This window comes from Schistocerca serialis, chromosome 5, assembly GCF_023864345.2.
Source record: "Schistocerca serialis cubense isolate TAMUIC-IGC-003099 chromosome 5, iqSchSeri2.2, whole genome shotgun sequence".
NCBI lineage: Eukaryota > Metazoa > Arthropoda > Insecta > Orthoptera > Acrididae > Schistocerca > Schistocerca serialis.
Window position 1 is genome coordinate 142,126,344 of NC_064642.1, and position 27,592 is coordinate 142,153,935.

Consider the following 27,592-nt stretch of genomic DNA (forward strand, 5'->3'; position numbering starts at 1 on the left):
TCTTTATCAGCCTCTCTCTCTCTCTCTCTCTCTCTCTCTCTCTCTCTCTCTCTCTCTCTCTCACACACACACACACACACACACACACACACACACACACACACAGCAACCTACAAATCAAATGCTTTCTTCAAGCAAAATGATTGAAGTATCAACTTCAACTTACCATAAAGCAACGTTTCAATATCAGCTCCAACATTCTGATACCTGAAATTTTATTTCTGCTCTTTTGATTTCATCCTGAAAAATTACTTTTTCACACATAACATTAATTCATGTATGATACATAGAATAATCAATGCATTATGTTGATTTTACACGAAGGATAACCTACATTGGCGTAAGAACATCATAAAATTGTATTTCCTGCTTAGACTTTGCATTACCATCAATACAGCTGATAACTTTCAGAACATTAACAACCTTTTGCATCACAGAAAAATGCAGCTTTCCTGCACCACGTAACAGATGATCATAGGACCGTTAGTATTATAATTATCTTCAAAACAAACAGTACTCAGTAGCTATTACTTTCAAACAACAACAAACAAAAGTTATCAGGTGTATATACAAATATATATGGCCCCAAACAAAGTTCTATATTGTTTATAGCATCATTTTCACTGTAACATTAACCGTAGAGTTCAAAGTCTTAACCACTATTTTCAAAAGAACACGAGTATATAAAATAAATCATTTTGTTTTATAAACTTTGATTCCATAGAAAGTATGAGCTCTAACAGTATTATACACTATTTTTGGCCACAAAATCCTTCACTTTTTTGTGCTTTTGCTGTGCCACTCAGCATTTGACACCATGGCAGTGATAAGAAGACAAGCTTTAAACAAAACTTTTGTGATGTTTATTGGTGGTGTGTGTAACTAAATTCTAAACAAAAACGTGATATTTGTGACTCCCCTTATTGTAATCTACAGACCTGGCAGACTATATCCTCAAAGTGTGTGTGTGAATTTTTTATTATAATGAACAGAAAGTTGTCGCCTTCAGTGATACACACTGGAAAATACACTGACTATACAAAATCAAAGTGCAATTTAGTAAAACAGAAACAAATATTAACATTGAAGAAAACTAGCAGATGTATGTATAAAACATAACATTAGATTTTTTCTCATAATAAGTCATAATTACATTTTACATTTAAGAACTCATAATAAGCTCATTGCGTGGAGCACGTACATTGGAGCATTCATGAAATGAAAAAAGTCAAGGTTCAACACAAGTACCATGAGCACCATAATGTAATTTTGAGAATAATCACCATGGTAATACTTCTCAAGAGAGCTATTGACTAAGCCCCCCCTCCCCCCCTACACACACACACACACACACACACACACACACACACACACACACACACACAAACCCCATAACACGACACAGCCTAAACATGTAAGTTAGCAAAAAATTGCTTTCTGAGAATAATATTTAAGTATTGTCAACACAATAAATCATCAAGTAACTTGAGTTCACAATCTTGCTTAATTTAAGCAGATCACCAATTGAAGAAGCAAGTGTACTCACAGAAGTACAAGTGTCTCAAGTACTCTTCAAATCAAATGTGCGATTTACACTGCACACTAAGAAGTTTTAAACATAACATATTCTATCGATGGCTTCCAGCTGATGATCTTTCGCCTGCCGATGTCTGCATTTCAGCACGTGGTCCAACTGGGGTTTTATCAGCTGCCTTGACAGGTGTTGATGTCAAATTAGGGCCATCAAGGACTGGTAGCACTCGAGAACAAGTTGTGCATTTTTCAACAGCTGTCCTGAAAACAATTACATACAAATGTTATTTTAACCACTATTTCAACAAATCAAGTTTTTATGGCTCAGAAAACAAAACTACAAAAAAAAAACTAACTGAATTGGAAAGTGACAGTATGGTTGGCCAGTGCTTCACTTCAATACCAAAATTTCTATTAGTATTTCTGAAAGACACGGAAAAAAAAAGAACTGTCGCAGCTTTTTGAACTGTTAGTTTCTCCCTCAGGGATGTAAGTTGGCAAAGGTTAGAAAGGATGACAAGGAGACGTATCCATGTTAAGATGGACCTAGCTGATGTCCTAAAATAAAGCATACGGGTTAGGCTCACAGAAAGTCGTAAACAACACTGGGGAAGGTGTGAATTCCACATGGCAATCCACAACCCATATCTTTGAACATGACATCAATGTAGGTCAATACGTTTCAAACACATAATAGAATCACAACCATTCCAAATCTCCATAAAGTTTATCTACAATGTTGAGTTCTTTGCGAGACTGCACTTTTTGGATCCCAAATTTTGAAAGTCTTCGCAACCAAAACCTGCTTGTATCGAAAAATGCACTTAAAAGTAAACACACATAGAATTGTTTAGTTTACAACTCCTAAGCACCCTGTTCTCCCTCTTTACTTCTCCAGCTACTTGTTAGATAATTAATAATTCAATATCACACTTCATAAACACTGAATTTAAAATGTGTTGAGCATACTAACAGAGACAGGAAGACATTCCCAGAAGCTGTGTCAACTGATGAGGTCATGAGAGGTAGAATTCCAGCCAAGATAAGACACTGATCCAAATGAGTCGTGACCTTTCCAAAAGAAACAAATGTCATGGCACTCACTTAAACCTGCATTTAAAGATTGAAAAGTTGTACAGGTCACACCTTTACAAAAGAAAATAAATGCAAGAAAAATCTGAAATATAGGCCCAGTTTACTGACATCAATTTGTAGTACAATTTTGGAGCATATTCTGTGTTTCAACATATGGAAATAATACCTAAAAGAAAAATGACACACAGACAGTACAGATTAAGAAAATATTATTCTCCTGAAACAAGCTATCCCATTATTCCCACAAAGGAATGAGCACTATTTCAGGCTGGTTCCATATATCTAAATTACCAGGAGGCTTTTTGCCTCACAAGCTGCTTGAAACTGTATGCCTATGGTGTGACTGGATTCATCATTTCCTGTCAGAAGCGTCATGGTACATAGTAATTGACATAATGTGAAACTGAAGTTATATCTGGGGTTCCCCAAAGAAGTATTATGGCCCTCTACTGTTCTTAATTTACATAATTATGATTCGGAAGCCTATCTGAACGCCCCTCTTAGAGTGTTTGCAGAAGATGTCATTGTTTACCATCAAGTCATAAGAAGATCAAAATGAATTACAAAATGATTTAGAAAAGGTACCTACATAGTACAAAAGGTGGCAACTAACCCTCAGCAATAGAGAGTTTCTCTACATCAGCACTGAAAAAATCCAGTTAAATTTTGGTTACATGACAAATTACACAAAATTAAAAGTTGTAAATTCAAATGAATACTTACACATTACAACTACAAACAACATCAACTGGAACAATAATACAGAAAATGTTGTAGACATGCTAACCGAAATTGACATTTTATTGGCAGAACACTTAGAACATGCAACGGAACTACTACAGAGAAGTTATAGAAGTGCAGGTGTCTCAAGAACTCTTCAAATCAAATGTGATTTACACTGCACACTACGAAGTTTTAAACATGACATATTCTAACAACAGCTTACAGCTGATGATCTTTCACATGCCGGAATCTGCATGTCAGCTTATAATAGGGAATAATCACAGATGTGATAAGTGAATTGGAGCTGAGAAACATTACAACAAAGTCAGTTTTTGTTGCAGTGACATCTTTTTATAGAATTGCAATCATCAACTTTCTCCTTCGAATGACAAAATCCTAGCTACACAGGAGTAAACAACCATCATGATAAAATTAGAGAAATCCAAGGTCGCAGGGAAAGATTTTGGTTTTCATTTTTCCCGTGTGCTTCTTCAAGAGTGAAGTGGCAGAGAGAAAGTCTGAAAGTGATTCTATGACTCTACCAAACAGTTAAGTGTGAACTGCGGAGTTGCCATGAAGATGTGGATCTTGTAGCAGCATGTGATCTGCTCCTGAGTAATATCTCCTGAACCCCGTCCTCTCCCCTCCCCCCACCCAATGGCGAATGGTGCCTCTTCCTTATGGTGACAGTGATAAATCATGTCTGAAACACTTGTGCATCCTGTTACTATGCTTAAAGAAGTTCTTTTCAACATTTCCTTATTACTGTCCTGTCCTCACCTATTGTCAGTGTTACCTTAAGGGGCTCCGGAAAGGCTCAAAATCATGAAAAGTTCAATTTTTACTTTTTTGCGTTTTCTGAATCTGCAGACTATTACCTTTTAATAGATATATAATTTATTCAATTCCGAAGACTACAACTATTTTCAAATTTTTTTTGAAATGTGTTCTACATGGGCGTGACCCACTGTGGCGCTGTTAAACTGCTGTCAAATGGTGTTATTATTAACGTTCGTGTTCATCAGGTACATTTTAGTGATGTGAGATAAAGTATGTGTTGTGGCTAACCTGTGATGGTTCAATATATATCGCTGGTGTGATTTACTCTGTCGTTATCTCGAAAATATTCATAATTAATTCTGTTTCTTGAGTCTCTGTTTTGTTGAAGTATAATAATGAGTAAAAGTAAAGTTATTAGAAATCCTCTAAAGGCTTTTAAGGAAAGGAGAAATGTTGGAAAGCCAAAGGTATGTGTTATTACTGTAAACAATAAAGACGATAACCAAGTGAGTGAACCTAACCTCTCAAGTACACCTGCCCATAGCAGTCAAAGTGGGAAAGAAAATACTTCACAGAAGAAGCTTGGTTCAATGAGTGAAAACTATGAATGTCTTATGGTCGAATCGGATGTGAATGAAATATTTGATATGTCGGTTCTCGAAGGAATTTTTTCAAACTGTGTAAGATGTATTCATTGTAGTGAAGTTGGTCTGGAACTCTCCATAATAAAGCACGTAGGACTTGCTCGTGAAATACAACTGAAATGTGATAAGTGTTCATACATGACCACCTTTTGGAACAGTGTTGCAGTAACTGCAACTGAAGAAAATGGTAGCAAAATCTACGAACACAACAACGAGCGATGCTTGCTTTAGACAAGGAACGCCTTCGGGCTGCAGACAGGGCTGTAAAGAGTCTAGAAATACAAGCAAGAGTAAACAGGAGGAGGAACAAAAGGAAGCTGGAGGAGGAGTTTGCAGAGGATGAAGATAATCCATCCTATGGACCTGGAATGCACTAAAAAGTTAATCCAATCTTTGTCGCTCGATTCCCAAAACTTTTGTTTTCTCATACTAATTACATGTTTTCTAAGGATCTTCCAAACACATTTGTTTCAAACTTTCAGTAAATGTTACACAGTACCTTCTGCATAATTTAACACAGCCTTTTTCCAAAAAACTGTATATTTTTGAATATATAAATAAAAAATTGCAAAAAATGTGAATTTTCATTACAATTGAAAAAAAATCATCTTTAATAACTGAAATAAAATTTTGTAAAATCCCTGTGTTAAGTTGTAGCCCATATTCCAATAAATAATCTGTAAAAAGTTCAACTTCCCACCTCAAATACTTTGTGAGGAAAGATGTAATTTATAAGCGTTATTTTAACATTGCAAGTATAGGGCGTTCCGGAGCCCCTTAATGTCACTTTAAGACTGAAACAGTGTGACATTTTTCTACTGAATGATGGGAACCATCCAGATAAAAGCCTTCCACTGAGCATTAAAAGTTAATTCAGTGGGTACCCCAAAGCTTGGCTACTAACAATTGTTCCTTCTGTTAATCCATTCATCTGCCCATGGCGCACACACATTGCAGTTCAGAGGCAGTAAAAAAGCCAACACAATTTTTGTTATGCTTTATGTGGTCTGGTGTGTACAGAGTTACTGTTCGAGGACCAATAAGACCTTAGATGAGTACACTAAAGTGCCCTCCTCACCCAACAAATCTGGTAATTCGAATACAATTCAGAATTTAGCATTTAACTGATTCATAAATTCTATATATAATTTACAGGCTTCCTGTTTTTGTTTACTCACAGTCTGTTACAGACAATTTACTTTAAAATGTACACTTTCATTGGCAGAAATGTCACAGTTATTAAAATATTCCAGACCATAATACCATAGTGCAATGGAAGCAGAAAGAAAAATTCGTTCAATCATGGTATTATAACACAGAATACTTTAGTAAGTGTGAGACAGTTTATTGTTTCAACTCACTACTGGGCTGTGAATCTTTATTTTATTACATTTCAAAAACATATAGTCAATAATAAATATGAAAACAAGTGTAAAACAAGGAATGTAAGAACAACAGAATCAAAACATAGTAAGAATGAACTGCTTCTGCAAGTTACTGACTGACTGGATCACTACCTTACTAGCTGGACCATTCTGTTATTCTTCTTCATTTCTATGTCCAAAGTGAACTTCATTCGTGTAAGTTCAGTTTCTTTCTCTCTTAACTGGCTCCGTAAATGATATATTGTTTCCTCCAAAGCTTCAAATATTGCCTAGAAAGATAAAAAATCTTTTTCACCACAACCCTGAAAATTTTCTATAAAAAAAGGGATAATGAAGTATTTTGTTCCAAAACAAATACACAGCATAAAAGTTCATTGAGCTCAACACAATACCAAATAATATCCAACAATGCTCACAGTATAAATTGACTGGACACACAAAATTTAATACTTAGTAGACATCACATCACATCCCTTCTGCAAAAGAGCAAATCACGGCAAATAAGTACGCTAATAAAATAATTTAAGATAGAAAAGATAATAATTGGGTGGGAGCAAGGAGGAAAAAAGGTACTGTAGCCAAGATAGTGTAGTTTATGTATTTGTCTTTCGCAATCAAATTTTTATGAACAGCAACCTACTAACTGGGAAACACATGCCATTTCACATTCACTGTTGTGGTCTTCAGTCTAAAGACTGCTCTGATGCAGCTCTCCCTGCTAGCCTACCTTGTGCAAGTCTCATCTTTGCAGGACTACTGTACTACATCCTTTTGAGCCTAATAACTGTATACAAGTGTTGCTCTCCCTCTGCAATTTTTACCCCCCCCCCCCCTCCTCCAATGCCAAACTGACAATTCCTTGATGTCTCAGTGTGTGTCCTGTTTCCTATCAACCAATCTCTTCTTTTAGTCACGTTGTGCCAGAAATTTCTTTTCTTTCCAATTTGATCCCGAACCTCCTCATTAGCTATATGACCCACCCATTCATTCTTCAGTATTCTTCTATAGCACCACATTTTAAAAGCATCTACTCTTTTCATGTTTGAACTGCTTTTTGTCCACATTTCATTTGCATGTAAGGCTACACTCCACACAGATGCCTTCAGAAAAGTCTTCATAAGATTGAAACTTGCATGAGACATTAACAATACCTCTCTTTCAGAAATGCTTTCCTTGTTATTGTCAGTCTGCATTTCATATCCTCTCAACTCTGGCCATCAGTTATTTTATTGTCCAAATAGGAAAACTAATCTAACTACTTTTCATTTCTCATTTGCTACTCTAACTCCCTCAGCATCACGTCATTTAATTCGATTACACACCATTACCCTTGTATTACTTTTGTTGGCATTCATCTTCTAATCACATTTCAAGACACTATCCACTATATTCCTCCAAACCCTTTGACATCTCTGGCAGAATTACAATCTATCAGCAAAACCTTAAAGTTTTTATTTATTCTCTCTGAACTTATTCCTTTCTAAATTTCTCCTTGGTATTCTTTATCACTGGCTCAAAGTACAAATTAAACAACACCTGGAATAAGCTACAACCCTTCTCAAGTGCATCTTTCCTCGTTATAACTGCACTTTGCTTTCTATGCAAGTTGTAAATACCTTTCCACTTCTTGTATTTCATTCCTGTTACCTTCTGCATTTTGAAGAGTGTAGTCCAGTCAACTCTACGAAACTCTATGAAGGCTATAAATTTAGATTTTCTTTTCTTTAATTTATTTTCCACAATAAGTCATAGCATTACTATTATCTCAAGTGTTCCTAACTTTCTCCTGAACACAGATCTCTGAGATTGGCATCTAGTGGCTTACTCATATTCTTATTTTCTTATTCATTGTTAGGGCTGTCTTCAGTATTTCATCTCTCATACCTACCCATTCTTCTACTGAAATACAGCAGAAGAAGAATGGTTAGCTTTGAGAGATGAAGCAGTGAAGGCAGCAGAGGATCAAGTAGATACAAAGACGAGGCCTAGTAAAAATCCTTGGGTAATAGAAGAGATACTGAATTTAATTGATGAAAGGAGAAAATATAAAAATGCAGTAAATGAACCAGGCAAAATGGAATACAAACGTCTCAAAAATGAGATCGACAGGATGTGCAAAATGGCTAAGCAGGGATGGCTAGAGGACAAATGTATGGATGTAGAGGCATATTATCACTAGGGTTAAGACAGATACTGCCTACAGGAAAATTAAAGAGATCTTTCGAGGAAAGAGAACTACCTGTATGAATATCAAGAGCTCATGTGGAAAACCAGTTCTAAGCGAAGAAGGGGAAGCAGAAAGATGGAAGGAGTATATAGAGGGTCTATACAAGGGCGATGTACTTGAGGGCAATATTACAGAAATGGATGAAGACGTAGGTGAAGATGAAATGGGAGACATCATACGGCGTGAAGAATTTGACAGAGCCCTGACAGACCTAAGTGGAAACAAGGCACCTGGAGCAGACAACATTCCATTAGCACTACTAATAGCCTTGGGAGCAAGATAAATGAGACAGGAGAAATACCCTCAGGCGTCAAGAGGAATATATTAATTCCAATCCCAAATAAAACAGGTGTTGACAGGTGTGAAAATTACCGAACTATCAGCTTAATAAATCACGGCTGCCAAACAGTGACACAAATTCTTTACAGACGAATAGTAAAACTGGTATAAGCCGACCTTGGGTAAGATCAGTTCAAATTCAGTAGAAATGCTGGAACACATGAGGCAATACTGACCCTACGACTATCTTGGAGAAGCTAGATTAAGGAAAGGTAAACCTATGTTTCTGGCATTTGTAGACTTAGAGAAAGCTTTTGACAATGCTGACTGGAATACTCTCTTTCAAATTCTGAAGGTGGCAGGGGTCAAATACAGGGAGCGAAATACTTTTTACAATTTGTACAGAAACCATAAGGCAGTTGTAAGAGTCAAGGGCCATGAAAGGGAAGCGGTGGTTGGGAAGAGAGAGAGACAGGGTTGTAGCCTATCCCTGATGTTATTCAAACAGTATATTGAGCAAGCAGTAAAGGAAATGAAAGAAAAATTCGGAGTGGGAATTAAAATCCATGGAGAAGAAATAAAAACTCTGTGGTTTGCCGATGACATCGTAATTCTGTCAGAGACAGAAAAGGACCTGAAAGAGCAGTTGAACGGAATGGATAGTGTCTTGAAAGGAGGATATAAGAAGGACATCAACAAAAGCAAAATGAGGATAATGGAATGTAGTCAAATTAAATCAGGTGATGCTGAGGGAACTAGATTAGGAAATGAGACTGAAAGTAGTAGATGAGTTTTGCTATTTGGGGAGCAAAATAACTGATGTTGGTCGAAGTAGAGAAGATATAAAATGTAGACTGGCAATAGCAAGGAATGCGTTCCTAAAGAAGAGAAATTTTTTTAACATCGAGTATAGATTTAAGTGTCAGGAAGTCTTTTCTAAAAGTATTTGTATGGAGTGTAGCCATGTATGGATTTGAAACATGGACGATAAATAGTTTAGACAAGGGAGAAATAGAAGCTTTTGAAGTATGGTGCTACAGAAGAATGCTGAAGATTAGATGGGTAGATTGCGTATCTAATGAGGAGGTACTGAATAGAATTGGGGAAGTAAGAGGAGGAATTTGTGGCACAACTTGACCAGAGAAGGGATCAGTTGGTAGGACATGTTCTAAGGCATCAAGTGATCACCAATTTAGTATTGGAGGGCAGTGTGGAAGATAAAAATCGTAGAGGGAGACCAACCAACAGATGAATACACTAAACAGATTCAGAAGGATGTAGCTTGCAATAGTTACTCGGGGATGTAGAAGCTTGCAGAGGATAGCGTAGCATGGAGAGCTGCATCACACCAGCCTCTGGACTGAAGAGCACAACAATAACAACATTAGGGCTAGTCCTGTATCACTCCTATCTTTTGATTTGGTAACACTGTAGTGACCCAAAAAGAGCCCTGCTCCTTGCTGCCACCACACTTCATTAATTCCCAGTGCATTCATATTGAACTTATCCACTCCCCTTTTCAAATTGCCTAACCTACCTGCCCACAAAGGAATCTGTTACAGAGCGGAAACGTATTACGGGCAAGTGTGACATTTTCTCAACATCCTCTACAGCCAGCACCAAGCTGAAGTGAGCCAGGGCAACATTCTATGTCTTAATCAAAGTGACAAACATGCGGAACACTGACACTGTGGAAAGTAGAACAAACCAGGAAGACATTGCCTCACCTCGTTCAGGCGAGAAGCTCGAGTCATTATCTCAGCAACATAGCCTCAGCAAGGAGAAGACATCACATTATTCTAACAGATTAGCTTGATTTCATCAGAGAGAATAAAATCTTCACAAGAACACTTATCAGACAGCTGCTGTGGTGAAAAGGCAACATGCTAAAGCCCTGGAACGCATTCTTCTGAAGTAGAGGGGTGATGAGGAACAACGACTAGTCCAGAAAAGGAGGACACATTTGTTCATCAGCAGCCAGACATAATGTCAATGTCTCAGACAAGCAGTAATAAATTCTCATGCTTCCAAGCCAAGGTCTTCAGCTTTACATGGCAGTACTCTAGTTACTGGTCTCAAACTGTGATTGCTGCTACTGCTCGTCAAGATGACTTCAACCTTCGAAACTGCTACTGTCTGCTGCACTCAGTTACCGTGGGCTGCCGATATCACAAACATTAATGAGAAGACCTGAAGACTTCCACCCCCGACTCAATGAGCCGAACTCGTGGTGTTTAGAACACTGTCCGTCTGACAGTATTTGGGAGGCAAGCTAAATGCTGCTGCCCCAGACTAGTACCTGTAAGCAATCATCAACATCCCAGCCTTCCTTGTTTGAAAGGATATGCTGTTGCTCATCTTGACACTGTGCAGTGAGAGATAAGCCTAGCACAACCCTCCAATGCTTACCGGAGTATTTGGTAAAAATGCAGTCGTCGTCCTCAGCAGCAAAGCCTGTTGTTTGGACCACTCCGCTTACCAGGACAACCTGCCACCCGCCCGACATCACGGTTATGCGAATTGGATGTCGCAGGGCAATGTCTGCCACAGATTGCTGAGACAACATTAGCACGTCCCAATGCCGGGCGCACACTGCCACCGGCCTTAACACCGATACAGAGTCTTCTCTGTGTCACAGTTGTAAACTTTTATGTAATATGTTCTTGTTATGTGAACATTGTATCATTAGCACCCAGCTTGACAATCAGGCTGCTACACCGCACTCCACACTCCGTCGCCCTGATGCAGTAGGGATTTCGAGCCAGGCCACTACAAAAATGACGTCACAACTGTTAACATCGGCTGATGCTTCCATAGCGTGACCAATCTCTGCAGCATGGTCGTCGTCACTGTCTGGATATCAGAAGGCTGTTTTAGGCCTTTAAACAATATATTTCGGACTTTTCCAACACCAAATAAAGATGATATATTTCATTGATAATGCATTTAATTTTATTTTCACACTAAAATTAATACAAATTATCATTTTCATTTACAAAAATTACTTCAGCCTCAATGTTACTCACATGCCCAATGAATTTGACGGGGGAATCTGGAGTTGATGATACCCCTGTCACATCCACCTTCACTACTGACTGCTGCCTGCTACATACATTCTTTTCTGCCTTCTAGAAACTGTGTTAATTTTTTGTTCTTGTTGTTGTCACAATCCTTTCATGTGGTGGCAGCTCACGTAGCCTTCTGACAACTGTTTTTCCCCGAAGTCAGATAATGAATCCTGCAGGGGAACAATATTCCTTTGATCTGTACAGATACAGCCGTGGAACACTGGTTTTGTGTTTCCAATATGTTGACAACATAGGTAGCCCAGTACTAGCTGCGAATAATGTCACATAACACAATTTGAATTCAGTGTAAGTGTGTCTTTAGTCAGCCGTGGTGACAAAATCATTCTTAGACAGGTTTACTGCCTGCTCAGGAAGGAAATCATTACAATCTACAAAACATTGTAGTAGCATATGATTACATTTTGCTAAACAGTACCTTTGTTTATTTTATTTTTTTAACATCAAATTGTAAAATGTCTATTTTCATAATTTTTTGCAGCATCCCATAACTTCTGTAATTAAGGTGAAAATCCATAACAATTATCAACAGTCCATAATGATTGGCAGTCATGAGTATAGGAATTAATTTGTTGTATCGTCAGTTGTAGGAATGGCAGTGGTGTTATCCACAAAATGGTGGAAAACATGCTGTTATTATGGGTGAAACTGTCACTGCCTTAACAGAACAAGTAAAAATGTATGAGCAGGAAAATAAAAACCTGCATAAAAAAGTTCAAACTTACAAGCTATGGTACAGCAGTTGCAATCAGGAGTTGGAAGGATTGTGCTGAGTCCACCCTCCCCACCTCTCTGTCAGTCAGCAGCAAATTTAATATCTTTTTCTGGAAAAACAATGGAGCATGTCACTGTGTTCACTAGGTACTAATATCTACCAATGAATTGTGCAATTGGATGACTGAAACATGTTTGCATAGGGTTAATAGGTGAAGCTACAGCATATATAATTTATCATGACGTTCTTAGCAAGGCAGGAACATTCCAGAAGCTGGCTGTTGGTTCACACAAGTGCTACCAGAAGCAAAACAGTGTGAGATTTTTTTTCTTTCTTGAGAGAAACTGAGTAACTTAGTGCAGAAGACAAATGAGTCTGTGTAATCTTCTCCAGACAGAATCCGTAAGAGTCGTGCACAAACACACGAGCTGACACAAAGAGCAGAAGCTGATGCAGTGAATTTGAATGAAAGTGAAAAATGGGCTCTCTATGTTGTCTTATCTCCGCTGGTGTGTCAGAGTTAGAGTCAGGATGGAGAAGAATCCATCTGACCTGGCTGAACCTACTAGGACCACAACATGTCGGAGAAAATGGATATTGATACAGAAGGGCGTAGTGACCTTTGGTCTTCACTTCTACAGTCAAGTGTTACACAGGTGGACTTTAAGGGTCAGCCACAGAAGCAATGTTGCCAACCAGATTGTTTCGAGTGTGGTCAAATCGGTTATAAGGTGCGAACACACAGGAATAGAAACAAGGAAACATCAGAACAAAAAGTGTCCGTTAAATACAAATGGATATGCATCGCCCATTGGAAGCCATTCCCAGTATAACAGAAGACTGCACACACACATGCAGAGACTGCTCATTAACTGCTACAGAGCAAGTAACACAATTTTTAAGTAGACACATGTGTGCATGTTTCCAGTCAGAGAGGATCTCTTATACAGGAGGTGACATACATCTCCGCGATACAGGTTACATGGAGTATGTGACAATGCTGTGAAGTCATTATGGGCAACAATGCTCGACTTCAGCAATGGCACTAAGAGTTTTCACAAACCCATGAACATGGTGCCAAATGTTGTCGGAAGTTATTCTGACATTCTCGGACTAGACTTTGTAACTAAACATCATGTCAAAAATGATCTTTTGCAGTATACAACTGAACTCGGTGGAACTTTGTGTCCGCCTGGAGCAACAACTGGAAGCAAGGCAATGCCACAAGGTACACCAATCATGAAGGTGTTACCAACTGAACTGCTAACATTTAGTTCCCATGACAAAATACCACCATACACAGGAAAGTTGGTTTGGATTTCTACATATGCCAACATACCGCAAGAAGTGGTTTGTGTGTGTGTGTGTGTGTGTGGGGGGGGGGGGGGGGGGGGGGGGGGCGGGGGGGGGGGGTGCACGCGCGCACATGTTTTGGGTGTGTGTGTGTGTGGGGGGGGTTAGAGCCACTACAAAGAAAAAGGAACATAGAAGTAGATGAAACACACTGTTTTGTATGCAGAAGTACAGCTTGCACTAGTAATATAAATGGCGAGATCATGATTCCTGTTAACCTAGATGATTTTGGCATGGATGAAGCCAGTCTGTCAAAGGTCTGGATGATGCCAGTTCAGATGTTCTGGATGAAGAAGACACTGATAGGTCATGTGAAGACCAGAGCCACAAGAAAACTATTAATGCATTTGAGTTAAGCAAAAAAAGCGAATCACTTGCAAGGAAGTGATCAACAAGCAATGGAACGTTTTTGTTGCAATCACTTTTAGATTTGTTTAGCACAAATGGTCCTTTCCAGTGATGCCTGTTTCTCAATAGCACCTACCAACAGGTAACAATGCTCCAGTCTGTATGAAACCATACCACATTCTCAAGTGTTTACAACTGTTAACGGGATAATTTATCAACCAGCAACTGGCAGAGGGAATAATATAACATAGTGATAGTCCATAGACCACAAATACCATCATCATCCAAAAGAGTCACTGGATGGTAGTAAGTAGTACAGATTCTGTAGCAATTACAGATACTTGAATGCCAAGACCATCACTGATACACGTCCTATTTTCAGTATTACAGAGACTTTGGACAACCTGGGTCAACACAAATGCTTTTCAGGAATGGACCTAAGAAGCAGTATCACCAGCTAGTAGTAGTTCTGAGCAGACTAAAATCTGCTTTCACGGCTCCATCACATCATTAACAATACCAAAGAATGCCATTTGGACTTGAAAACATACTGCCTATGTTCCAGAGACCGTTGGATGGTGCACTTCGCAGATTGAAACCGACGATATGTGTGGTGTAGTTACACATAACTGCATTTTTGAGAGACATGGAAGAATACATCAAGTGTTTGGAAGACATATTTAACAGATTACGAGCAGCACATCTGATGCTTACTGCAGATAAATGTCATTTTGCACAAACAAATCTTAAATACTTGGGTAATGTGATTAGTGCAGAAGTGTTAAAGACTGATTCCCGACTACTTTTGGTAGTTCATGATATTTCGCGACATAGCAAACAACCAAATGACTTCCGTCATTTCTAGCCCTATGCAATTATTACAGGAGATTCATGAAACATTTTGCAAAAATTAGTGAACCACTGAACCGACTGTTGCCAAAAGATGTAAAATTTGAATGAGCAACAGACTGTCAACAGCATTCGAGATGTTGAATAAAATACTGACGTCAGATAGCCTAGCCCAGCCTAGCCTAGCCACACCACAAGCGTTACCAATGATAGGACTGCCATGGTTCCACTAACAGTTTGTGCACTCTAATTTGCTTAGGGCATAAAACAATTCATGCACCTGATTCACCAAGCAGTCAAATATGTCAAGTGGGTAAATAGCAGCAATAATGAATAGAAAAGTGTAAAACAGAATAAGATTGTAAACTTGTATAATAAAATATGGGCTCAAAAGAGACAATTCAAGAATAAGAACAGAACAAAGAATCATAGTGAACAAGCTTCTCAAATGTTTAAATAACAGAAAATTGTACAATGTGCATTTACTAACGTAATACGCATTTTAAGAGATTATTTCAGAAGCAAACTACGAAAAATTCGGGATGAATGTTTTAAAGAAGAGGTAAATGTAAAACAACAGAAATTTGTTATGGACAAATGTAAGCACCAAGCCAAAGCAAACCATGCCAAATCCCTGTGTCACAATCAGAATGACAACAGGCAGAATGTCAACATTACAGAAAGCAGAACAAACTCTGATGATATTACCTCACCTCGCGCGGGCAAGGGCTCGAATCCTAAATTCGACAACATGACCTCAACGAGGAGAAAACAACACATCATTCTAACAGAACAGCTTGATTTCATAAGATAGAGAGTAAAAGTTTCACAAGAATATCTATAAGCCTGCTGATATGGCAGAAAGGCAACAACCTGAAGCCCTGAAATCTACTCTTGTGAAATAGAGGGGTGGTGAATGCCACTGAGATGAGCCTGGAAAAGTAGGCTATGTTCAGTCATCACGTGCCAGAGATAACATTACTACCTCAGAGAAGCACTGATAAATACTCAGGCTTCCGAGCTGTGGTCTCCATCTTTACATTGTAGTACACTAGCGAAGAGGCCAAACGTGATGTGCTGCTACTGTTTGACAACATGACTTCCACCTTCAAGACTGCTATCTTTAGTCTGCCATACTTGCATTTGAGGTGCCCATATCGTAACCCCTGATACCTATAGCTTGCTGTGCCAAATGCATGGTGTTGGCCACCTGCCCACTTGTCTCAGGATTCAGGAAGCATCTTAACCTCTGCTGCCACCAACAAATATCTTTAAGCAGCCATCGATATCCCCGGCCATCCTTACTGAAAGGGCTATGCTGTTGCTTATCTCAACACTGTGCAGAGCTGCTGAGAGATTAACCGAGCACACCACTTCAATGTCTATGAGTGTGCTCTGATAAAAATGCAGTCTCTGTCCTGGATAGCTAGGCCTGTTGTATGGGCTACACTGCTCACAAACTCAGCCTGCCACCCACCCGACTCCATGATTACATGAGCTGGACGCTATACAGTGACATCCAGCAGCTTTAATGAAACAAATTCTTGTTGCACTAATGTTGTATCATTAGTACACAGTGTGCCGACTAGCCTGCTTCGCCACACTTCACATTTCATCCCAACACAATAGGAGTCTCAATCCTCGCCACTACAGATCCATTGTTCCAAGGTCCAACCAGTAGAACACCAGTCTTCTTCTTCCTTATGACGATATCCTTCCGAGTAGTCCCCACCTGGAGATAACAAGTGGGGGCTATTTTACCTCTCGAATATTTTATCCAAGAGGATGCAATCATCATGAAGCCATAAAGTAAAGCTGTATGCCCTCAGGGAAAATAATGATGACTGTTGTTTCCTCTTGATTCCAGCCCCTTCGCAGCACCAAGACAGTGAGGCCATATTGTCTGATGCTATATGAACAGATCAGTCAACCATCCAGACAGTTACCCGTGCAACTACTGAAAAGGGCACTGCTGCTACTCTTCACAAACTCAGCTTAGTCTGGGCTCTCCACAGATACTCTTCTATTTTGATTGCACCTACGGTACAGAGATCTGTGTTGTTGAGGTGTACAAGCCTCCCCATCTTGATCATTCAAGGGTGTGCCATGTCACCCATTCAGTGTAAATTATCAGAATTTGCACCTTACTTTCATCGTCTGTTTTCCTAGATGTGTGTCACTCAACAGAAGCAAAATTCTCAAAGAAAACAGAAAATTAACTGTTTCAGTGAATCAAATCAGTATCTTCTCCAAATAGTATTGCGTATGTAACTCATGAGTATATTTTTTGCACATTATAAATTGCAGACTATAATAAGGTATATCAGATTTGTGAATGGGAAGACTACACTTTCCCTAAGCCAAACCATTCAGCTGAATGAAAGATAATTTTTGATCTGGTACTAATAACAAGAAAATCTGACAGGCAAAACTCCAATATAATTAATCACAAATAATTTCTATGGCAATTATCATCAAATTTTTGAAAGAAAATCACACGACCATATTATACGTATTTCACTCCTTAATTTCAAGATGTTTTTGAAGCTAATGAGCAAAATTTAGAGAGTGTGAGGAGAAACACTAGTCATACAGAGAGATTCACATAGCTATACCTTTATGTAACAATGTCCGTACTTACAAACTTAAAATCTGCATGAAAATAGAAAATAAACTTGTTACCCTGGACTCTTCAAGGCTTTCTGTATATGATGGTGGTTCATCAAGACAGAAAAAGTCTTTAACAGCTTGAGCACTACAAAGTTCCTGATGGTTCAATATGGCATTAACAAAGCCCTGCAGTCCTTTTATTCGATCACTGAGGAAAGTAGGATCAAAATTGTCCCCAAACCATCGTTTTCGTGGTAGTTGCAGCTTAACATCAGGGAATTCACTCCGTAACTGTAATTCAATGTCACACCAGTTACATAGCACCAGCGAGCATACAATTTAGTGTAAGAAACATATGTCAAATGAGAAGTTCCTTACCTTTGAGTGCAACCGCACAAAGTCTGTGTATCTACGAAACACATACCAGCAATTACCAGAAGCCTTATTTTCAATTCGAAGTTTATAAACCTGTGTAAAACAAATAACTGTGTTGCTAAATGCAAAATACAAAAATTATCTCAGCAATAATGTATATAATTTACAAAATATTTCTATAGTGTTGTATTTTCAAATTACATTTCATGTACTGTTATAAAATATGGTACATTAAATTATGTCCTTACATGTTGTGAGCATTTTCATGACATCACAGGCACGGCCTTCATTGTAACGCATTTTGTTACCAGCTATAAAACCTTATTGCCACATGTAAAAGTTTTGCACCGGTACTCACTTCAGTCTTTGTAAACAAGTGGAACTCATTGCATAATTGGGGATCTTGTGACATATGTAGCAGAACTTTTCACACAAATGATGATAAGAATTCCTGTGTGCAATAAGCACTGTGCAGATAGGGTCTTTCGTGGTGTTACAGAATTCCTAAATAAGCATCATCTACTGCTTGTTTTGAACAGCACAATGGCAGTTTTAGTGATGTCAGTGTCAATGTGACAATCAAGAATACACTTATGAGGTAAAAACTGAAAATGGAGCAATCCTTTTATGCCTAAAAAAAAAAATTGTACTTCTGACTCTTTGGCAGTATATAACCACAGTGTGGGGATACAAATCTGCTCACAAATAATGTCACAAATGCTGCCACATATGATGTCAGAGTAATGTAAAATCCTGTGTGGCTCAAGGCAGTTACATTTTTTGAGTAATCAACTGTGTGCATTTATTTTAGATCAATTCCTGCTGGCAGTGGATGGTGGACTGCAATTGTGATTTAAACTGGCAATTTATGTAGGCATGATATGCAACCAGCCACTTTTTGAATCTGATACAAGTTTTTGTCATTAACTAGTTTTCAAGCAACTGCAGGCTCATCATAAGATGGGGACATTATAAGAATGTTATTTTTCTGAACCACGTGCAGCTACGCTTTAGGTTGTGGTGATTGCACTGCATCTTGGTATTCGTGACAAAGTCATACTGATTGTGAACATTGTTGGCAACTTACACACACACACACACACACACACACACACACACACACACAGGGAAAGAAGGTTGGGTGCACTTGGTTTTAAAGTAAACATTTTGTTTATTGTACACTGCAGACTGGTTGCATAAAAGACCAATGACCTCGCTGTTTGGTCTCTTCCCCCAAACAATCCAATCCAATCCTGGTTACATAAAAGCTACATCCACTGTTGAGTTATTGAGAGATGTGCACTGACCTTAGCCAGATACAAAGGTCAGAAGTTAGTTGAAGGTGAGTTGGGTTGTTGTTGGGGAGAGGAGACCAGAGAACGAGGTCATCAGTCTCATCGAATTAAGGAAGGATGGGGAAGGAAGTTGGCCATGCCCTTTCAAAGGAACCATCCCAGCATTTGCCTGGAGCGATTTAGGGAAATCAAGGAAAACCTAAATCAGGACAGCCGGACGCAAGATTGAACTGTTGTCCTCCCAAATGTGAGTCCAGTGTGCTAACCACTGTGCCACCTTGCTCGATGTTAGCTGAAGAGTGTACTCTCTACTGTGCACTGAAATACCCCAGTTTCACTGTCTGATACAATTTAATCTTAAGCATTGTTGCCTTGTTCCATTACAGTTTCAATGTCTTGTCACACAGTTTGTAGGCAAACTCATAACAGTCAATCATATTGATGCCACATGTGTTAAAAGGAAATGGCATTGCTACCAACTGTGATTTGTTTTCTTACAAATATTCCACTTTTTTTTTTTTTTTTTTTTTTTTTTTACAAGTGTCGGGAATAGGTTAAACAACTAAATAGGGAGAACAATACTTAAAGTCACATGCCCATTACCTTAATATCAATGTAGAACAAACAAACAAAATAAACACAGATCAACAAAAAACATTTATACAACACACAAATAATCCAAATAGATAGTATGCCAATATAATTATGCTTACAGTGAATCGTGCACGTTCCTCCATCACCTCATATCCCACTATAGGTATCTGGATGTCTGATACAGCTTTTGTATTCTCTCTGTTGGGTGAGGAGCAATTTGATGCAGAGTTTATCATTCGTAACCTATCAAAAATGAGCAAATGGACAACGATTACCTTGTCTTTCCAAATAGAAACGTAGAACTAAGCTGGTATCATCTCATACAACTTAGGTCACATAAAAAAACAGTACTTTTCTAAATCACAAGAACATCTATCCAACACACAAAATAATTACAATTTGACAACTTTCATTTACCGAAGGTCTTGCTTTCATTAGTTAACAAACACTCTTTGGTCCCTATGAAATTGTTAGAATGCACATAACCTTATAGATGGCACTACTGACATGTGACATTACTATTATTTTAAGACTTGCCACCTGATATTTGTAAACAATGGCTTCTCAGAACTGGTGAAGTTTTTGTATAACCAGAAGGTTTTTAAGGACTGTGGAAAAGTGGTAATTTTGTATGGTGGTTTCTTTTTGTTGGTGAATTTTTTACATTTTTCACAAAGGTCTGACCCAACAACACTGTCTCACATTTATTATTTCACACTTTTAGGAAAGATTGTTTCTGATTGATTTGCAAATTTGTCAGGGTCAAGCGTCTGTCAGTGATGTGTAACATGACGGAAGAGGATCTGCAATGTAAGAAAACACAGACTGCTACTTACCATAAAGAAGACACAATAAGTTGCAGACAGACACAATTAAAAGGCACTTACACAAAGCTTTTGGGCACAGCCTTCACCAGCACAAGAAAAACACACACCATTCATACACACAAGCAAGCACACCTCGTGCACACACAACTGCCAACTTTGTAGCTCAGACTACAATGCATCTGCTCTTTAGTATTCATTGTTGCAACAACTGTCTCATTGTCATGGTTACCAGTTTAGGCGTGGAAATTTTCAAAGAAGTGATTTTTATGTGTCGCTATTGATACAATATATTTCCAACATGAGTGGGCTTCCAAACAACCTGTTCTAAGTAATTCTCAGAGAACACCTTTACTAATGTTTCATAGGAACTTCCATCACATCAGCCACATATAAAACTGTAATTTTTCCAATTGAGTGTTGGATGACTAAAATTGTCTCCAATGATGACAGTAAGATTGGGGAACTTAGATACTTGTGAAATGAAGTTTTGTCTGAAGTTTCTGGTTACACCTGTAGGTGAGTATGGTGGTCAATAGATGGATCCAGTTTTAAGTTTATGCCAACCCTTGACCTGCCCAGACAATCTCGCACACAGTTTAGATACCTTGACAACTGCAACACATACACCACCCTCATTTATCAGTAGTCTATCCTTTCGATAAACACTTAAATATTAAAAATCTTACTCCTTTCAATTTCAGGTTTTAATCAGCTTTCTGTAGCTGGTATTATGTGAGCTCCACTGCTTTTTGGGAGAGAGAACAAACTTTGTCACTTTGTTCGGAATGCTTTGGTAGTTGTCACTTTGTTAGCTAATCTCCAGAATTTTAAAACTCTCACCTGTACGCACATTTATTTGGCTCTCAAACTGACAGTCCCAGGTCCCCTAAAGCTATTGTTATTTGAACAGTGTGGAGAGTTGCCTAAACTGAAAAAAAACCTCATATGCACCCACACTTGGTTATCTACCTTGACAACAGCTTCTGATGTGTAGTGTACACCTGACCCACTTAGGGGAACCTACTGTTCTCAACATTACAGCTCAAGTCCAGGAAGTCAGAGCTTAGATTGTCACAGAACCTTCAAAGCCTCTGGTGCAATCCTTCCACCACTCCACTCACAATCTAAAGGTCAGAATCAGTTCTGGGGACACCACCACAAACTGTGAGCTTTATCGAAACTCCCTGACCAAGGCTCTTCTTCTCATCCTTCTATACCAGTCATGGAATGAGCCAAGCATGATATCAACCTCTAAGCCAAAATGGCAGGCATCATTTGGCACAACATGTGCCACAATCTGCAGTTGGTTGCACCATGTTCCCTCAATGACTTCTGGAATAGTCTTTTCAACATGTAGAATGAGGCCCTCAAGCATACACACTGTGCGCACTGGTGTTTCTTCCCATCCCTTGCTGATATTTCCCTAAGGTGTGTTATTATTCACCACACTTTTGGAACACCGATTAACAGCCTCCTCCCTATTTGTGTTTGCATCCTCTTGACATAGGGCACAGCAAATATAGAAAAACAATAAAACACACACCATGAACTACCAAATATAATACATTAGAACTTTTATTTCAGATGCATGGTCTGATTAATGATGCTAGCGTTAAAAATGAAGAGGAAAAAAAATTCTTTGTGGACATATGACATGCCTACGATTTTCTGATGAACAGAAAACACAAACTTATGAGGAAACAGGAAAATATTAAAAAGTCAAACATGAAGACAATTAACTAATTGTTAATCATCCAATTAAAATACATGTGGCAGAAAAATTAATTATTCATGTGCGAGTGGGTCAACCAGAATGTGGGTTCTCATTTTCAACTTTTACTGGTGACATAATGGTGTAACGTCATGGTTACTGGCCAATTTGAAATGGATTGTTTTTGAAGAGATTGTTTTGTAGTATGCTGTGGCACACTCTAGTGCTGAATGTCAAAGTTTCACATTTGCTTTTGAGTGGTGTTAGCATGTGACACTGTTTGTCAAGCACTGTAATTACTTCATATCAGAATGATATCTTTGGAACTCTGTTAGTGAGTTATTGTAGTCAGTTGTTATTGGCTACAGATTTGTTTTCAGCTTTGAAACTGTTAGTTTGGTGGGTGTACTGTAAATGGATGGAGATTGCATTTTTGCTTTGTATTTATTTTGATAAGGAAATTCATTAGTATGCTTTTGCATGTACAATAGGCAACAATATGGAACACTACATAAAGTTGAGGAGACGAAATTGCTGGGTGCTTATACAGGCTGCAAAAGTAACTGGTCTACCCATGTTCTTCATCTTTTCAAAATTAGCTCAGCAATATTTTCATTGTGGGTTACTGCTTCAGTGGCTGAAGTAGATACCATTAAGGCTTCCTATTTTGGCTTCTTATTGTTCATTACTGCTCCATTCTACATTCTTTGGTAACCGATCTCTCACAAAAAATAGCAGTCACAAAAATGAGTAGTGTCCATCACAGACATTCCTGCAGGTAGTTGTTTCATAAGATGTGGATCCTCACCACTTCTTCACAGTATATTTTTTTCCTTGCTGATCTTTGTCTGTAACAGCTTCTCTCTCTACAAAGACAACAGCAAATGTTATGACAAAAACATTAAACAGCCTACGCAGAAGGTCCCAATGTGGTCCAAAATGGAGTTTATTAGCCCAACATTAAGGTGTTTAATATACTCCCACCATACATCAAATGCCTTCATACATAATCTTTGAAACTCAAACACACTTTCAAAAAGTACCTTACACACAAATATTTTTATACAATCGATGAACTTCCAAGAAAAATAAAATGTCACCACTAATTTGTTGTTGTTTTTAGAACAAGTTTAGTTTCATTTTGAGCATTATTATAAACAAGTGAAAATTTGGTTTTTCATATTCATGTATTTCTTTATTGTAATTTTTAGCTTAACTTTGTTTCTGGTCTTTATATATCATTCTTCCACAGTGTAACTATTTTCTGTAAATTGAATATATATCCTTATTCGATATCTTGTTTCTATTGTACCTGTTGTTGCATTTATGTATGTTATATATTTACTACATGTAGTCTGATACGTATGCCGGTACTCTTGCAATTCGCTAGCTTACCTGGATCTACAGAATATAAAAAAAAAAATAATTGGGCTTTGTTCTAGATATATGGATCTATTGAAGTTTTCCACACTAGTGCCGGAAAAGAGTTGTGGATTTGTGGTATAGGGAACATTGCCGAGACGAAGTGAAATTTTGACTTCAGCTTTTCGAGTGAGTTGCAGTTTCATGGTACCATAGACTTCATTTGAACTGTGTCAAGTGAAATTGCCAACGTCAATTTTATGGATTTCGTGTTATGTTGGCTTACTGGATTTTTGAATGAGTTTTTGTGTGAATACATATTTTCTATTAGGAATGTTTTTATTTTGTTTGTTCCCTCCCTATTTCCCATAGCTGTCCCATTCATTTCATGTTCTTCCTCAAATTATTTTGGTTTCTATAATGGGACTGTTTTCCCATTTGCATCCTGATTGCACGATGTCATTACAGCCATACTGCATAAGGTCAAAATGACGGTGTTCGCCCACCTTGACAACATCTCTGACCAAAGGCGATGGCCAATATCAGATACTTCAGTTACTCCATACAAGCACAAAGCATCACAAAACCAAATGACAACCACAAGTTAAGAATGTTGATCTGTAGTTTTGCATATTGGTCCCACGTCTGTTTACGTAAGTCACACATTCTGCCAGTCGCATGGAGCACTGCAAGGTACTGTTTGTCCACAATAAACATGATTCATGCAGTGCCTGAAGGTCATGGCAGGAGACATGCCTTGCTTCCACCCCCGTCCCCCACTCCATGCACTGCTGAGGGAAGAGCTGCACTGAGGGGAAGGTAGTGTTGACTGCTTGCCACAGTCCTGGTACTGTTACCCTTAACAGTGTCCACAGTAATACTTCCCTTCTAGAGCAATGTTACATTGGCAGGACTCTGAGATAAATGAATATCTTTCAACTAGAGTCTATTTTCTCTGCTTCTGGCAGCACCAGTAAAATCATCAAGTTATATCGCAGACAAACAGGATTCTTGTCTCACCATAAATTAATGGTTCAGTGTGGGTAAGAATCTCTAGGTAACTGGACAAGTGTTTCAAGCATGTGAACACCATCATAATTCACCCTGCAGTCTAGGTTCTTGAAGTTATTACTAACAACAGTGAAGTATACTTACAGAGTACCCAGCTTTTCTACTGAGTGCTGCAGTTGGTAATTGTTAGCCCAATGAATCATGGGAAGTAAACATGATGAATCATGAACTGGATGTGGGTGGCCAACAAAAATTGCTTGTTCATAATTTCCTGTGTTTTATAGATGATGTTAACCAGTGTTTTGTTTAAGTGGATCTATTAGGTTCCACCCGACGACCACCTCCAAAATTGTGAGATATTCCAAAAATAATCTGAATAATTGTCACAACCAAGATTACAAATTTCACTGTTGCTTGCTTCACTCCCAGGAATGGAAGCCATGCTATTAAGTCCCAACCTAACCACAAGCTAGGAAATTGACACATATTTGGAAAAAAACACCCAAATATTAATGATAAACAAGATTCTACGATCGAGTAAGTTTCATTGGCTACCGTAATCTATCATCTGACCTGCCACAACAAACAATAACAAACTGCCAACAGCAGCACAGAACACAAGAGCTGGATATACCACTTTAGGCCCTGTGCTCCACATGACGATAAAACCAACCACCTGACTTTTGATTTACTCTTCTATTCAAAGCATCCCCAATTTTTAGCCAATCCCCACAATTTAAGAACAGCATTTTATGAAATACACAGTATTAAACACACATTAGTGAAAAAAAATATACCACAGAATTTGAAATGGACTCATTAATATGACCTTATAATGAAATCACAGCTGTGTATATTCTGATACATCAGTCAGTCTATGATGTATGAATTATGCAGTTTACCTGAATGGTACACTGCTTTATTAACCGACACCAACATCCGATTGATGCTTAATGGTTTAACAGAGAACAAAGATAAACAGGCATCCGAGTAGCAAAGGAATTTGGTAAGGTGAAGCTATTCCCCTTGTGCAAGCATTTTATCTGTCAAAAGTATTAACGATTTACTACTTGTACCTGATCACACCATCCAACAAAACTGGCTACTTAAAAGACATTAAAAACAGTGTGATCTCACAACTTGAAAAACAAACGTCAGGAGCCATTAGCTAACAAATCAATTTAAGCTACATATAATTCACTGAATACAGCACAAGGTAACAGAAATAGCTTAGTCTGAAACTGTTATTACTGGTGTGTTGACGGAATGAAAATACAATCGCAAACATTGTAACACTAAGCAGCGTTAACAATATTCTATTTGTTTTTTTAAGTACATATTAATTCAACAAGGTACACATAATAAATCAAACACTGTTTCTTCAGATTGTTCTCCACAAATTATGATAGTGATCCAGCCAGATTCTGGAAGGCATGTGACCAACTACCTGCAATCTGGTGAGAATTTGGCCAGTCAAACTGCTACAGTTTCTAGTTTAAAAAAAGAGATACAAAGCATCACTTAAAAGTCACTCTTGAGAACCAGATTCCAATAATAAAAACATACAGAGTGCATTTGCATGAAAGTTGTCAAATCAGGTAACTGTCAGCCCAATGGCAAGATTTCCAAAGACAAAACAAGGTCAATTTCACAAACCCCTTCCTGTCCCTACATTGGAGTATGGAAGGAACAGTGCATCAAACATTTGAAACAACTTAATTAGTATTTATTGCGCATTAGTTACAAAATTTATGTAAATTGTTTTAAAAAACGAACCTGAAAGAATCCACAACATGGTTTTCTGTAATGTCGAGCACTGGTGTTTCCGGCGACTGAGGTGAAGATGAAGGTGTTCGTACATCGTTCTCCACACGCGGACCTTTCGTGTCAGAATTATTGCCCATTCTTATTCTACTAATAGCCGATGTCACCTCACTCACACAGGGGCTACTGTCAGCTGCCATAGCGACAAATTTTGTACCATTAGCATCCGTAACTTTCTTTATCCATAATCATCAGTAAAAAACATGTGTTTCAATTCCATTGTCGCTTGCTGCCAAAAAAGTGACGACAAGAATCAATAACTGGAATACAGCTGAAATTAAAACATGAAAATCTTAAACAATACTTAAATGTAGGTCTTACCGACGAGTAACCTACTTGCGTCCAAATTAGCTGCCATGAACTTTCATACTCATATGTCACTTCATGCAAGAATTTCTGCGCCGATCTCTAGGACGAATATCCATGCAAATAGGTAGAAGTGGTAGAGCACTCTACGTTACATGAAACTAGTTACGTCACGAATTAAAGCTGCTAACAATGACATGCAATCGACAACAACCCCTTGACGTACGCTACAATCGCTAATAAACATCGGTCACGCGTCAAACAAAGTGCGCAGAAGGGCAGTGATTACATTTTTCAGTGCTGACAACTGCATGCAGGACGCCTACAATCGAGAATAAATTATTCGAATCTCTGCTAAATGACGTAGAGTACATTTATAAATTACATGCACGTAGGGGCGTCAGACGGTTATGTTACATACTACTCAAAACTAAATATGCCATTTTCTCCCGGCCCGTTGATCACAAGAACGATAAAAAGGAAAAATACATTGGTTCACACGCTACGATATCCCTGCACCAGTATTTGCGAATATCATATCTGCGCATAGATGCACACTAACGAGGCAAATGGAGAGGCAGGTTGGAGAAAAACTGCTCGAATCTATGGGTGCATTACACATCTATACAGACAACTTGTAGTACGTGGATCTGAAATTGC

General features: G+C 38.4%; 1 protein-coding gene across 3 annotated transcripts; it reads right to left on the reverse strand.

Annotated features, from left to right (window-relative positions):
• On the reverse strand, positions 1–27,306 carry LOC126481115 (sorting nexin-16). Of its 3 annotated transcripts, none has more exons than XM_050104649.1 (7): positions 26,963–27,306; positions 26,579–26,886; positions 20,011–20,134; positions 18,006–18,095; positions 17,700–17,918; positions 6,293–6,429; positions 1–1,794 (listed from the first exon to the last, which is right to left on the reverse strand). In XM_050104649.1, the coding sequence occupies exons 2-7, from the start codon at positions 26,764–26,766 to the stop codon at positions 1,629–1,631; spliced, it is 924 nt and encodes a 307-aa protein (XP_049960606.1). In that variant the 5' UTR covers positions 26,767–26,886; positions 26,963–27,306; the 3' UTR covers positions 1–1,628. The 3 variants fall into 3 exon arrangements, with proteins under 3 accessions (XP_049960606.1, XP_049960605.1, XP_049960604.1); XM_050104648.1 differs by having other exon boundaries at positions 26,579–26,855; positions 26,963–27,305; XM_050104647.1 differs by having other exon boundaries at positions 26,579–26,855; positions 26,948–27,302.
• Positions 27,307–27,592: the final 286 nt, after the last annotated feature.

What these genes read in the sequence shown, in the direction of transcription:
- LOC126481115 (XM_050104649.1), bottom strand. Translation starts at nt 26,766, where the DNA reads ATGGCAGCTGACAGTAGCCCCTGTGTGAGTGAGGTGACATCGGCTATT. An exon ending in AAAGCCTTGAAGAGTCCAGG is followed by an intron (nt 6,430 to 17,699) that starts GTAACAAGTTTA and finishes TTATCTTTCTAG; the next exon opens with GCAATATTTGAAGCTTTGGA. An exon ending in AGAATGGTCCAGCTAGTAAG is followed by an intron (nt 1,795 to 6,292) that starts GTAGTGATCCAG and finishes AATTGTTTTCAG; the next exon opens with GACAGCTGTTGAAAAATGCA.